General features: G+C 34.2%; 1 protein-coding gene across 1 annotated transcript in view; it reads right to left on the bottom strand.

The window, feature by feature from the left end:
• The window catches only part of CFAP47 (cilia and flagella associated protein 47), an 890592-nt gene that overhangs the window by 31209 nt on the left and 843803 nt on the right, over positions 1-15580 (bottom strand). The window contains 2 exon segments of the mRNA XM_078146130.1: positions 837-868; positions 871-1004. Of these exon segments, the coding sequence (XP_078002256.1) occupies positions 837-868; positions 871-1004 (166 nt within the window).

Below are 15580 nucleotides of genomic sequence, written 5' to 3'. Positions count from 1 at the left end.
TAGGGACCTATAAGTTTTCAGTTTTTCCAAGGTGGTTTGATCTAAAGAGAGGTGTGTTTACTGTTTTTCTGGCCTGTGCTTTGGTCTGCGAATAACCATAAGCACTCTTTTCTGCTCTGGAACCATGGCTGCAAGTTCTGAGTGCTAGTCCTCTTCCTTAACCTGGAACTGCCACCCAGGACTTGCAACTTGGATCTGAGTCTGGGCAAAGCAACAGAGTCCTGCCTCCCAGTGCCAGCAAAGAAATGACTGTAATCTCCTTCTGATCAGTCGTTTGACCCTTTTACCGTCTGTGGGCTTAGAGATCCAGAAGCAGCTGCTGTAGCTACTGATTCATTCACCCGATTTGTTGTGTACTGCTCTGCACTGGCATGGCCTGCACTGGGTAGTGCTCCACTCTCAATACAGTGTGACAGATCTTATATGCTGAACTTGTAAAGCTGCCTTGGGCTAGAAAATTGTTTCACCCTGTCCTTTTGTGGGTTCTGCTACTACAGGATTTATTTTAGGAAACTATTTAAAGGTCTTTGGAGGGGTGTTGGGGGAGAACTCAGGAGAGACCCTGCCTTTTCTCTGGCATCTCGGCTCTGCCCCCTCTCAAGTTCACTTTCAATCAGTACTAAGAATGTCAACTGTGATTTTATGCCAAGATTTTGCAAAACTCCTTAAGCAAAAACTTTGAAATATACTTTGTTAATTCAACTAGCATGATCAATGGGGAAGATATAAAAGAAACACACATACACAAAGACACGTCTTTAAGTTATTTGAAAGAACATTTTTAGGTTTCCCATAAACATACAAAAATACTTGACTATGGTTTTCCAAGAACTCACCTGTATTACTAACGTCGCCTGATGCTTCCGCTGTACATTTGTGGCTTGAATCCAACAATGATAAGTGTTCCAGCAGTGTGAAGTGGAAGAAGTTCTCCCATCTGAGGTTTTACAAAAAACTCCTGATCACTGCCTGGTAGGAAGTATGCAGTGAATGACTCCGGGTACCTAGAGAAGTGTACAAAAATCATCCCATTAAAGCAGATCATTATCTCATTCCATGTGAGGAAAACTTGATGAATATAGCTAGTACCCTGCTGCATTATGCTTACAATTAAACATTAACGGTGCTATGCAGCTGTGAGCCCTGATACTTGTTATTTTATGGAATGCTTAGTGAATGATAATGAAAGGGGCTTGAAAATGATAATAATGAAAGGGTGATACCTTTTTCTGGGATTGCACAAAGTAACTTTAAAAAAGTAACTTAGTGTTATATCTCTCATGTAAAATAATGACATGTGTCTACTAATTCCAAACACTTTGATCAAATTGTCCTTCTTAAATGCTGTCAAATCAAAATTGAAATCACACTGGCCATTATAAAACTTTCCATGTATGTTCTCAAGCCTTTCTGTAACTTAATCAGCCACTATCAAAGTTTGTATGTATGGGAGAGGGGAAGAAATGACAACAAAATCACTTACATACTCCTTTGGAACACTTAAATATGAAGTTGATTTTTCATTGCTAAATATATTAGATGAAAAATGGTCCATAAAATAAAAAAAAATAAAACATACTTATTGAAGTTTAACTTGGTGATGAAGAGGACTTAAATACTGGTTAAGGAAATAACTTATTGAACTTAAGGCTGCAAGTGGCCATTTAAGCACAAGAAAGATAATAATATCAAGATGTTAGTAGCAAAGTTGACTAAAGCAGATTGATCTAATTGGCTAATATGGTTTCTACTTACAGAAAATTTTCAATTAGCTTCCATTTGTATTAGAATTTATCCGGAATTTACTCTAGGGTTTGAATTACTTTTGGCAAGCAATAATTTTGATACAGTTTTGTTTTTAGTCACAGCAATGGTCATAGGTATATGTTTCTATCAACACTAGGCTGAATCAGACTATCTGACCTTGATCAGATTAAATGGAATTTCAGCTGATTTCTCCACTTTACTTTGCTGACAGTTGAGTGTTGAATTTAATGTTTTAGACACATTCTCTTTCTCTATTTTATTGTATTTTACTGTATTTGGTGGAGTTTTAAGAATGGCTATTACTCCAAGAAAACATGACAAAGTTTTATGTCTTAAAGATAAACATCAATTATCTCTGAGATAAGGAAACAGTTATTGATGTGGGGTAACCAAAAGTTTCAAGGATCACTCAAGATCAGTTGCAATGAAGGACAAAGGAAAGTGTGATTGAAAATTAATAAACAAAAAAGAAAACCAAGACTTGACAAACTATTGCTTCTATATAGCTTAATTACTCCTCAGAAAAGAAGCAATGGCCTTCAGAGGGATGGGGTAGCTAAAGAGCTTGTACTTGATTCTTGTAAAGGCATAAAGGTGATCAACCAAGATGGTAGAGTAGGAAAAAGAGGTATTTTCCATAATCTCCCAGAACTAGTCTAACCAGACCAAGTAGTGATCCAGAAATCTTCCACAAAAAAAATCAGTGTGCCATTTTTCCAACTCAAGATCACAAATTTGACTCAAGCCAGTGGAAGAGATACAGTCCTGGGACAGGCTGGGATTAGAGACCCAGACCTTGGGCTAATTACAAGGGCACAGTATTCCTCTGACCAGAAGTAGAGATTGTGGACTTACCTCCTCTTCACTTCCTGACTCATAATAGGATCACAAAATTGTCCCTTTGGCCTACAGAAGAGATCATAAAGTCACCCCATTTCAGTTCTGCTGTCCTAGAATTTTAGACATATCTTCACTACTTCCCACCAGAATCCTACAGTATTTTGCTCTGATTGAAGGTTAGGTCCCAGGACTCAATTCTTAGTCTCAGAACAGGGGTAGGTCAACAGTGGCCTCACTTTTGCTCTGACCCTAGTGCATAAAAGTGAACTCACCTTTCAGGCTTTAGAGCAGAGGTAAGCAGGGAGTGCAGTCACTATGAAGGCTTTCACCTAGGACACCAGAGATGAGGAATAGCAAGCTCATGAACTAAAGCAGTCACGAAATACACCTACCCAGACACATTAGATCAAGAGGACAAAGTGAATATAGAATCCACTAATCATCTCCTAAAATAAAGTCAAAAATGAAAACACATAGAAACATTGTAGCCGAAGCAAAAGTTTCTAAGCCAAAGGAAAAAACATATAAATGGAGTTAAACAGTAGAGAGACCAGAAAGAGCCAAAGTTCCAAGGAGATACAATCAATAGGATAAAAGATTTAGCAGTTAAAAATACTGCTCTAAATGACTGGAGAAATATTAATTCCTCATTTGTACGCTAAGGAAATGTAATTTTTAAAATGGCTACAGTACTTAAACTAACTTAATTATTCTTTACCAGACTAATCAAACTACCAAAAGATTGCTTTATAGAATGAGAAAAAAAATAATAAAATTATCTAGATGATTAAAAGGTCAAAAATCTCAAGTGAAATAGTGAAAATAACAAAGAATAGGTCCTAACAGTGACAGATTTCAAACTAAACTAGAAAGTAGTAATCATCAAGATGATTGTGGTACTGATTAAAAACAGAGAAATTTGTCAGTGTAATGGATTAGGCAGACAGCATATAGAACCTGACCATTCTGGTAGTCAAAGGTTCAATGAATCCAATGAGTCCAACTACAGCATTATGGTAGAAATTAGATGGAGATCAAGAGCTTACATTCCATTCTCAGATATGTTGCAAAGGGATACATATAACCATGAAATAAATAAATAACCAACCAAGCAACCAAACAAACAAACAAACAAATAAATAAATGGATGGATGGATGGATGAATAAATGAATGAAATAAAAAATAAAAAATAAATAAGTAAATAATCAAATAAATGAATGAATGAATGAACATCATAGAGAAATTATAGAAAGAATGAAGAAATTACCACTTCAATCTATGCAGGGGGGAATCATTTGTGAGCAAAAGACAGAGAGTATCAAAGACAATTCATTCAATGAATAATTTTGATTAGATTTTTATAATGTTTTCTACAAATAAATCAAACACATCTAAGATTAGAAAGGAAATAGTAAACTGGAAGAAAACAAAGTATTTGGCTTTTAAAAAGTATCTCATTTCTAACATATAAGGAAATGATTCAATTTTGTAAGAATAAGAATATTCTCAAATGAATAAATGGTCAAAGTACATGAATAGGGAGTTCTGAAGGTGAAAAAATTCAAGCTGCTTATAGCCATGTGAAAAAAAAAGTTCTTAATTAATAATAATTAGAGTAATGAAAAAAAATAACTCTGAAGCCCATCAGATTGTAAAGCTGAAAAAAAAAAGGAGAAAATGCAAATGTTAGAAAAGCTGTGGGAAAACAGGCACAGCAGTGTGTTAGGTGGAGCTATGAATTCACCCATCCATTCTTGGAAGTAATCAGAATCTATACCCCCCCATAATTAATAACCTATGCATAACATTTGACCCAGCAATTCCATGACTAGGCATACATCCAAGAAGATCAAATAAGGAGAAAAATGGTATGGTAAAAACAAACGTTGAAACCAGGAGCATGCTCATAATTTTGCGAAGAGTTGAACTACTTATGGTATATGAATTTAATGGAATGCTATTATGCAAAAAGAAAAGAAGACTATTTCAGGGAAACCTTGGAGTAACTGTATATGACAAAAAGTGAAGTGAGCAAAAGCAGAAAAATAATTTATACTTTAACAACCAGATTACCAAAGTGAAAATTTTTGAATCTGAAAATTAAAGAATCTGATCAATAAAATCAAACATTGTTCCAGAGAAATTATAATGAAGAATAATATCCACTTTCAGACAGAAAAATGTGCAATAAATATGCAGAAAAGAGACATTTTTAGCATGTTCAATGTGGGAATTTACTTTGCTTGTTTCCTTTTGTAAGAAGAGGAGGAGATGTGAGGGAGCTAAAACCAGAATTTTTTTCACTAAATATTAAAAAAAAAAATGAAGTCATAGGCTGCTTAAGGTTGGAATAACAGTGAGAAGACCAGTTTTTCAAAAGCATTAATGGTTGCTATGAATTAAAAAAAAAATTCTTATTGAGAGCAAAACAATAGACTATAGGATTGAAAATAAGAAAAAGCTAATTTTTATTGATAAAATTAACTTTTTCTTTCAAGACTGAGCAAAATCTTGTCAGGAACACATAATATGTAGGTATCTCTATCAGAATACAAAACATACACTCAAAAATAGATATTAATTACTGCAATGAAAACTTGCTCATGCTATATAGTGAAAAAGATTAAGAAATGAATGTAAGAAATGGAGATAAACATGTTCCAATAGTCTGAAAATTCATCAGATTTAAATACCACTGAAAACCAATAAGTTCCACTTGAAAAAAAATGCATTTTATATTTTTAAAGGTAGACCTAATACATAGGTAATAGAAGGTTTCATGATAAAGAATTAAAGAATATGCTAAAATCTTGTAAATTAATGCCAAAACATTTAAAAATAAGTCATAGAAAGAAAAGGGTGATACATGTAAACATTTTTCAAATGTAAAATTTTGTAAATTTTATTGTATGTGAATAAATTTAATTTACTATATTTTTATAGTAAATATTCACAAAGCTGTAATTTCCAATTAATTATCCAGTTGCTTGAAAATTTGCCATAATTGTGATCAGTTAGCCGCAAGATTTAGACAAAAGGTCTATCACAGAAATGGAAAGAAATAGCAAGGGGAGGGAGAAAGAGAAAGGGAGATAGAGATACAGACAGACAAAATTAAGAATCATTGAATAATAGCATTTCAGGGACCTCAGTAATGTTGGATCCCATCTATATGTGAAAAAGAGTGCCCTTAAAGCAAATTCCCAATTAGCCAGATTTTTAAAAATTGCTTGAATGAATTGAATTTTTCATTGGAATTCCTAGTGAAAGAAAACCTACTATCTTCTAAGGCAGCCCATTTTACTTTTGGATAGCTGGAATTATTACATTTCCCCCACAAAGCTAGTTAAAATTTGCTTGTTGATAATTTTCATCCATCCCGATTTCAACAAGTATGGAAAACAAAGGGAATTTTACATCGTCCTAAAGAAACTGAGCTATATTTGTGTTGTACAGCTTCAAGTATCACCTTTCACAAGAGACAAACTAGTGTCTATCCTAGAAAGAAATGGAAGGAAGAGAGGACAAAGGTAAGGGAACACAACATTACTTCCAAGGTTACCAGAGAGAATAAAGTATTATTTCAAATAATGGAAGAAGGGCTTCAGGAAAGAAATAAAAGAGAAAATGATGGGAAGAAGCAAAGTGTAACTATAACTAATATCAGAAAGCTAAAGGGTAGAAGGATAAATCACACAGGTGGAAGAGAAGAGAAAGGACCACTACACATTTAAAAGTAAGTCATAGATATGAAATTCTTTTTTAAAAAATTTTATTAATTTATTTTGATTTATCAACAATCACTTCTATATGCTTTTGAGTTGAAAATTTTTCTCCCCCCTTCCTCCCCGCCATCCTCCCCAAGACGGCGCACAATCTGATACAAGCTGTACATTTACATACACATTAAACATATTTTCACATTAGTGAAGTTGTAAGTAAAAATTCAAGCCAACAGGAGGAACCATTAGAAAGATGAAACAAAACTCAACAGAAGGTAAAAATAAGTGAGAGCGATTTGACTTCCATAGTTCTTTCTTTGGATGTGAACGACATTTTCCAACCTGAGGCCTCTGGAGATGTCTTAGATCCTTGTAATGCTGAGAAGGGTTCAGTTTAACAATATTAGTCATCACATAACGTGGCTGTTATTGCATACAAAGTCCTCTTGGTTCTGCTCACTTCACTCAGCATCAGACCATATAAGTCTTTCCAGGCTATTCTGAAGTCAGCCTGCTCATCATTTCTTATAACACAATAGTATTCCATTACATTCATATACCATAACTTGCTCAGCCATTCCCCACTTGATGGCATCCTCTCAATTTCCAATTCTTTGTCACCACAAAAAGAGCTGCCATGAATATTTTTGTACATGTGGGTCCTTTTCCCATTTGTTTGATCTCTCTGGGATATAGCCCCTAGAAGTGCTATTGCTGGATCAAAGGGTATGCACATTTTTGTAGCCCTTTCGGCATAGTTCCAAATTGTTCTCCAAAATGGTTGGATCATTTCACAACTCCACCAACAATGCACTAGCGTTCCAATTTTCCTACATCCTCTCCAACATTTATCATTTTCCTGTTTTGTCATGTTGGCCAATCTGATAGGTGTGATGTGGTACCTCAGAGTTGTTTTGATTTGCATTTCTCTAATCAATAATGATTTAGAGCATTTTTCATATGACTATAGATGGCTTTAATTTCTTCCTCTGAGAACTGTTTGTTCATATCCTTTGACCATTTATCAATTGGGGAATGGCTTGTGTTCTTATAAATTTGTCTTAATTCTCTATATATTTTAGAAATAAGGCCTTTATCAGAGACTGGTTGTAAAAATTCTTTCCCAATTTCTACCTTCCTTCTAATCTTAGTCGCATTGGCTCTGTTTGTGCAAAAATCTTTTCAATTTAGTGTAATCAAAATTATCCATTTTGCTTTTCATAATGTTCTCTATCTCCTGTTTGGTCATGAATTCTTCTGTTCTCCATAGGTCTAATAGGTAAACTATTCCTTGTTCTCCTAGTTTACTTATGGTATCAGCCTTTATATCTAGGTCATGAACCCATTTTGACTTTGTTTTGGTATATGGTGTGAGATTTGGGTCTATGCCTCGTTTCTGCCAAACTCTTTTCCCTCTTTCCCAGCAGTTTTTTCCAAAGAGTGGGTTCTAGATACAAAATTCTCTTAAGATTAGGAAGCCAAACTTTTTTTTGAAGGAAGCAGAATCTATTATTCAAATTATTATGATACAAATCCATAGATGCTATGAGTAAGAAGTCATCCAGAAATGGTCAGAAGAAGAATCGAGTAAAGATAATGAGGGACATTGATGTTGAACTGACATGCAGTAGGAGGAGTAGAGAATCTTCTGTTTTTCTGGGATATATATCTAATACATGATGTTTAGACTCCTGAGAGTCTCAATAAATCTGATAACTGCCAATTTCTAGTGATTCATGTGTGGACAAATGATAACACCATAAGGTACCTGAACACACTGATTACAGTTATGAAGTCCTAGCATAAAAAATGTCAACACAGAGATCTTAGGTGTGCAGATGATGTTTTCATCATGAATAAAAATTTAATTTATGGTATTCATGAGAGAAAGACAGATTTGGGAAGTAAACAGCTAAGGAGATAATGTTTGAGAATATTATTTGATTTTCAAGGCCATGGTTTTAAAATGCATAAATGTTGGGTACTTTTCCAGGGATAAAGTACTTTTAAAAATGGCCAGTAAAAATATGTATTGCCCTGAAGTCTTCTGAATTTAATCAAAAGGATTTTGAGGATGTAGGAAGGAGATAATTGCTCAATAGATCTGCCAAGGCTCATGCCATAGACAGTAGCAGCTATATCACAGGAAGAAAAATAGTAGATAAGTGAACCAATAAGTAATTCACAATTAAAATATCTAAGAAGAGAGCTGTCAATAAATCCCATGATCTCAGAAGTCTAAATTCTACTACAATTTGGTAAAAATGATAAACACAGAGAACTATAGGTCCTAACCCATGGAACTTAATTTGGTCTTACATATCACTGAGACTTTTTGAGATGTTCTCATATCTTGAACATGACTCCAAAAATATTATCTTACCAAAAAGTTCCAACCAAATTCAATTTTAAAAGCATGTAGTAATACCGTGTGCCTGGCAAAGTGTTGGGGCTTGGAATATAAAAAACAAAAAAAAATAGTCTGTTCTTCAAAATGCTTTTATTTTTTGGGGGGGGGGAAGTAGTTAGATCTAAAAGGTACACAACATAAACAGAAAGTGATAGGGGAAGAGCTGAGAGCAATAAAAACTAAGAACTAGTAACTAATAATAAGGAAAGTTTCATATAGGAGGTAGTGCCTGTGCTGAGTTTTGAATGAACCTAAGGCATAAAGAATTGATGATGAAAAGAGACAATATTCTAGATATGAGGGACACCTGTACAATATTAAAGGAGCAGAGGGCTTAGAATATGACATAATGGAAGGCAAAAGAGCTAGGACTACAACCAAAAATAACTTATCCACAAAAACTGAGTATAATCCTTCAAAGAAAAAAAAATAGCTATATCTTATGGGATCCTGACTATGGCTCCACAATATTTGAAGCGCTTCTTTCTGACTGTTTGTAATATTTTTTTCCCCATGACCTAGGTAGGAGCTCTGGAATTTGGCTATAATAATATTGGGTGTTTTCATTTTGACATCTCTTTTAGGAGGTGATTAGTGGATTCTTTTAAATTCTATTTTACTCTTTGATTCCAAGATATTGGGAAAATTTTCCTTGATAATTTCTTAAAATGAGAAGACTAAAAACTCTTTTTTGTTGTTGTTCATGACTCTCAAGTAGTCCAAAAATTTTTATATTATCACTCCTTAATCTATTTTTCAGGTCATATTTTTCCTTCTGATGAGATACTTCACATTTTCTTCTGATTTTTCATTCTTCTGGCTTTGTTTTATTGTTTCTTGATTCCTCATGGAATTATTAGCTTCCCCTCACCCAATTTTAAGTTTTAAGGAATCATTTTCTTCAGTGGGTTTTTGCATTTCTTTTTCCATTTGGCCAATTGTGGTTTTTAAGTTACTATTTTCTTCAGTTTTTGATTTACCTCTTCTATCAAACTTTTAATTAACTTTATAATTTTCCTAATTTGCTTTCATTCCTTTTCCCATTTTTTTACACTAACACTCATATCTTCATTTAACACTTCCAGGAATTATTATTGGGCTTATGTCCAATTTGAATTTTTTTAACTTGAGACTTTGATTGTTGTTGTTTTTACATTGTTTTCTCCTTTTGAGTTTGTGTTTTGATCTTCCTTGTCACCATAGTAGCTTTTTATAGTCATGTTCTTTTTGTTACTGTTTGCCAATTTTTTCAGCCTATTTCTTGACTTCTAACTTTATATATTTTTTTTTGCATTGCTGTTTTCAGATATAGTTTTGAATATCTGCAAGTTTTTGGTGTTCCAGGTGTCATTTGGGGAGAGAGATGTGGTCACTATTCTCATGGTCTGCACTTTGGGCTTTGCCCAGGAGGGGACCCTGCTCCCCTACAGCCACAAGCTCTGGTGTTCCTCACAGCCTTAGAACTGTGACAAGGGATACTGTTTCCTTGTTATAGAACACAAACACTCCTCTCTGTTATGCAGCAGCAACCCAGAATCACATATGGGCAATGGAGCTGCCAGACAGCTCTTGGTCTTGTGTCTTGTGTCAGTTCAACATACTGTGTAGTCTCTTTCCGACCAGTTGTCCAATCCCGTTGCTATCTCTGGGCTAAGAGCTGCTGAAACTGCTGCTTCTGCTGCCACAGCTGCCTCTAAGGTCCACTGCTGGTATTGCTGCTGTGCATGCTCCAAGCCAATGCCCACCCTCATCTCCATGAACTCTATGACCCAGCCACATTGGCTACTTTTTATTTCTTAAGCATAGTGCTCCTTATCTCATTTTCATGCCTGTTACCAACTGTGATTTGGGTCTGGAATTCTCCCATCCCCCTCATCTCTTGGTGTCCATGGTTTCCTTGGAGACTTGGCTCAATTGTTTTTCATAATTAGACACAGGATACTTGAATCTTAAATGTATAATTTAAAAACTCAACTATATTGTGATGAAATATGTATGTAAAACCCAGCAAATCTCCAAGTAATTTACCAATTTCAGTTAGCACTTAGCTGTTGCCTACTATATTCTTTCTAAATTTTTATGAGGTTTTGCTCTAAAATACTAAAAAGAAACTTTTATAAGCACTGTTCCTTACCTCAAAAAGCAAGTCAAACATATTTCATTACATAAATTCTTTAGACTTTCCTTGTAAGCCATTTCACTCTATTTTAGCATGTTTTATCAGCAGATGCACCTATTTCTAGAGACATAGATCTCCATATGCATTTTTTCCAAACACCACAAGGACAAAGTACTGAGAAATGGAATTTCCAAGCATGGGATGGGGAATGGAACTAAAGAGAGCTATATACCTTCAGGATATCCCCTACCCCTGAAAATGTACTTAATCTTTCTTCACCCAAAATAATCCCTTTCTCCTCTGCCTATTCCTGGAGGAAAGATTTGGTTCTGGATAAACAGGAAGAAATAATTTATAATAGAGACTGGATTGCCTACAGAAAGACTTTATAAATGCTCTTTCTAAGGGTCATTTATCCCAAAATCTCTTATTGATCTTCATAAATACAAAGCCATAACACATGGTTGGAAGTAATCAGATCAATTGTATCACATTCTCACTAGAGAATAATTTATTTTTGCTATCATCGTATTTGGTAAGTGAAATATAAAAAAAAATCATATGAGAATTGCTTCTTGTTGTAAGGTTAGATTGTTTTTAATTTTCCTGTCAATGAAAACTATGTGCAAAGGTAAATTGAATCAAATCTCAAATAATGAATAAAATCTACTACAAATACATTGTTTCTGATTCCAAAATTTTTAATTGTTGGCATTTATAACACAAATATTAGGTGCCCAAAACAAAAGGATGCTAAATTACTGCATATATTTTAACTTCCATCATGAAGGATAAGGTAAAATTCCATTTTCTTCTTGAGTATCTAGTAGGTCTAGATATTACCTACACTCAATATAACCAAGATAAAAAGGCCAGCAGAGATCAGGACAGTAGTTGAAACCCATGTTTCATATTACAAATGCTGTATACATTCAAAACTACGGCATAAGTTATGATATACAAATGTAATGGAATACTACTGTGCTATAAAAAATGATGAGCAAGCAGACTTCAGAAAAACCTGAAAAGACTTATATGGTCTGATGCTGAGTGAAGTGAGCAGAAGTAGGAGAACAGTGAACACAGCAAGAGCCACGTTGTGTGATTACTAATATTGATAGACTTAGTCCTTTTCAGTAATGCAAGGATATAAGATGTCTCCAAAGGCCTCATGATGGAAAATGCTATCCACATCCAGAGAAAGAATTATAAAGTTTGAATGCAGATTGAAGCATACCATTTGCTATTATTTTTCTTCTGCTCTTGTTTTGTTTTCTCTTTCTGGTGGTTCCTCCTATTGGTTCTAATTCCTACTTACAACATCACTAATATGAAAATATGTTTAATAGGAATATATATGTATAGCCTATATCAGATTGTGCACTGCCTTGGGGAGGGAGGTGGAGAGAAAGGGGGAGAAAAATTAAAAACTGAAAAGCTTATGGAAGTGATTTTTGATAAATCAAAATAAATTAAAAAAAAGCTATGACACAGTAGAACTGCTGAATTAATGAAAGAGGAACATTTTCCAAAAAAAAAAAAAAGAAAAGAAAAGAACTGTAAGAACAAACTGACCACTTTTCAATCCATGTACAGTTGTAGAAACAAACTTAATTTTTTCTCAGGTCATATCATGTATATTTATACATCCACATCCACATATACATATGTTGATATAAATATAATAAAGAGAAAATAATATTGGATTGCATTGAACTCTAAAAATTAAAAATAAATTCTGAAAAGCTTTATGTATGACATGGCACTTTGACTGAGCCTCTAATGGAGAAGCTTATCTTTGGGGTTAGGGTTTCCAATGTGCAAGTATCTAGCAGGATTGCCTTATAGAAATGTGGGTAAGACAACCTCTAAAGAGTCCTAGATACAGGAATGAGATGGAATGTCATGAATTGGGAACAATAAGAAAGAAAATTTGGTTCATGTACAGAGGAGGAATAATGCAAAAATAGCCCAGAAGGATCAGATGAAACCCAGGTGCAAATGGATTTCAATATCTACCAGAGGAGTTCGCATTTTATCTTAGAAACAATAGGAAGCTGTTGAAGCTTTTTATGTTACAGGTTGTGTAATATATGTGACATAGGCTATCCTGTGCTTTTTTTTTTAACAAGAAACAATCTACATGCCACTTGTCTTTTAAAAAAAATAAAGCTAAACATGGCTAACAAAACAATCCCCATTGTTCACAGGAGGCAAAATGATGTAGTGGAAAGAATAATACTATTACAGGATTATTCAGTTATTTAATTAAAGTTTTTCTTGAGAGTTTTGCTGTGTGAATCTCATTCAAAATTTAAAGCTTTTCTATTGATTAGAAATTCCTATAAGTAGTGATTGAATTATTTAATCAACCTGTCAAAAGCAATCTAAAGTGATGAAATGAAGGATGAAACCTGTGTTATTTTCAATATAAAAGATTTGGTTATTTTGATGTGATCAAATTAAATACAAGATGAAATTACAAACTGATTTAAATTTACAAGGAGACAGTATAATGGCTCAATTACAGTGAACTCCTAGTTATGAAATGTGTGCTATCTACAAAGAAAGAACAAAGATAAGCCTATCCATTAGAGGTCTAGGCATTTTATGAATTCTGCTCAGTATGTGGTACTTTAGGTAGAAAATGGCTATCTCCTTATTAGGGAAGTCTTACCAACACCTGAAATTTAAGCTGTGAAGTGAGTCTAATAAACAAATATAGAAGGCAGGGATTATATTTCATCTGAACTTTGTATCTCTTAATGTACCTTAGGAGAATCTGTATACATTAGGACATTAAGAAATGTTTGCTGAATTTGAATTTATCCAAAGAACCTTGAAAATGGGAGTAGTGTGCAGACAAGACAGTATGAAGAGAAATGGTAATGGATAACAAATCTACTCCCCAAGAGGTAATTTTCTTAGTGTAAACAAGTATGATACTAAAAATCTGCTGCCTACCAAACAAGCTAAAATGTATTTTTGCACTTATGGTTGTAAAGGGAATTTTTGAAACCTGACCAAACTTGGAAACATTCTCAGAGCAATCAGGAAAGAACATTTAATCAATTAGTAGGGAAACAGAGCCCTCATTCATGCACAGAATTGTGTTTCTTCTCAGCTAATTAGTTTAGAAAAATGGCCCTGTTGATTGCAATGAACAATTTCATTTTAAAAAGACTCCAAATTTGGATATGTAATGGTCTGATCTGAGATGTGAGAATTGGAATGGAAATACAATGAAAAGCCACAGGTCTCCTATTTAAATTATTTTGCTTAAAAAAAATGCTTGCAAATAAGTATAGAAGAAAACTTGTATATATTCTCCCATTTCCAAAATGAGGAAGAAAATACATCTGTCTCTAGAGTGGGAAGGGACCTCAGAGACCAGATTAGTCCAGTTCCTTTTTTTTTAGATGTGGAGATTTAGGACTGAGGATTCTAAGTGATTTACCTAAAGTCACAAAGGTTGTAAGCATTTGAAATTGGATCTGAACCAAGAACTTTTGACTTGCCTCAGGCACTGCATTATCTATAGAATCCCTTTAAATCCATCCATTCTTCTTTAACCCAAATAAGCTTCTTTACAAATATCCATTAAACCAATATATAGTGTTCTCCTTATTACCTATTTTATGAAGGATCTATAGCAGAGCCCAAACGTTCAATCAAAGATAGATTGAAAGGGATGCTACTAACATTGGGCCATTGTGAACTTCATCTGTAGTAAAACTGGGGCGCCAGCATGAGAGTGTCTATGGCAGGTCCTCTCTAGGCTTTTGCTATTGAGAGTAATTTGCTCCCCCCCACCACAACTGTGTCAGAGGGCTATGCCTCTTTCTTATAAATACAGGATAAATTGGGTCTGATTATTAGACTGGGGATAAACTAAGCATGCTAATATTCAGAAACTTAGCTAATAACTGCTTTCTAGTACCATGAATCAGAAATATTCTGGTTTTCTTTCATGTGACTTGCTTATGTCGGGTACCTGGTTTGAGTTTTTCATATCACACTATAAAACTGAAGCTAGTATTTCAGAAAGATAAGAAGACCCAAGGATGAGCTATGGGGTGATAGAGTATGTTATTCATAAAACAAAATAACACGTTTATACATATACACACACACACACACATATGTATATGCATATATATATGTATATACATATACATATAATATATATATATATATATATAGAGAGAGAGAGAGAGAGAGAGAGAGAGAGAGAGAGAGAATTATATAAAGAACCCAACAGTAGAAGGAGCATTAAAAGTAATCAAGTCCTGTCCAAAGGGCTATAAAATTACGTATATCCTTTGATTCAGCAATATCACTGCTAGGTCTGTATCTTAAAGAGATCATAAAAAATGCAAAAGGATTCTCAGCTATAAAAATACTTATATCAGCTCTTTTTGTGGTGGCAAAGCATTGGAAAATGAGGTGATGCCTATCAATTGGGAAATGGCTGAACAATTTGTGGTATATGAATGTAATAGAATACTGTTGTTCCATAAGAAATGGTGAGCAGGTAGCTTTCAGAAAAACCTGGAAATACTAACATGAACTGATGCCAAGTAAAGTGAGAAGAACCAGGAGAACATTGTACACAGTTACAGCAACATTGTGTGATGAACAACTTTGCTAGACTTAGCTCTTAGCAATGCAATGATCTAAGACAATTCCAAAAGACTCATAATGGAAAATACTATTCATAT

This window comes from Phascolarctos cinereus, unplaced genomic scaffold (assembly GCF_003287225.1).
Source record: "Phascolarctos cinereus isolate Bilbo 61053 unplaced genomic scaffold, phaCin_HiC Scaffold_726;HRSCAF=1367, whole genome shotgun sequence".
In the NCBI taxonomy this organism is placed as follows: domain Eukaryota; kingdom Metazoa; phylum Chordata; class Mammalia; order Diprotodontia; family Phascolarctidae; genus Phascolarctos; species Phascolarctos cinereus.
Note: the sequence above shows the minus strand (reverse complement) of the source record. Positions and strands in the feature narration are given on the sequence as shown.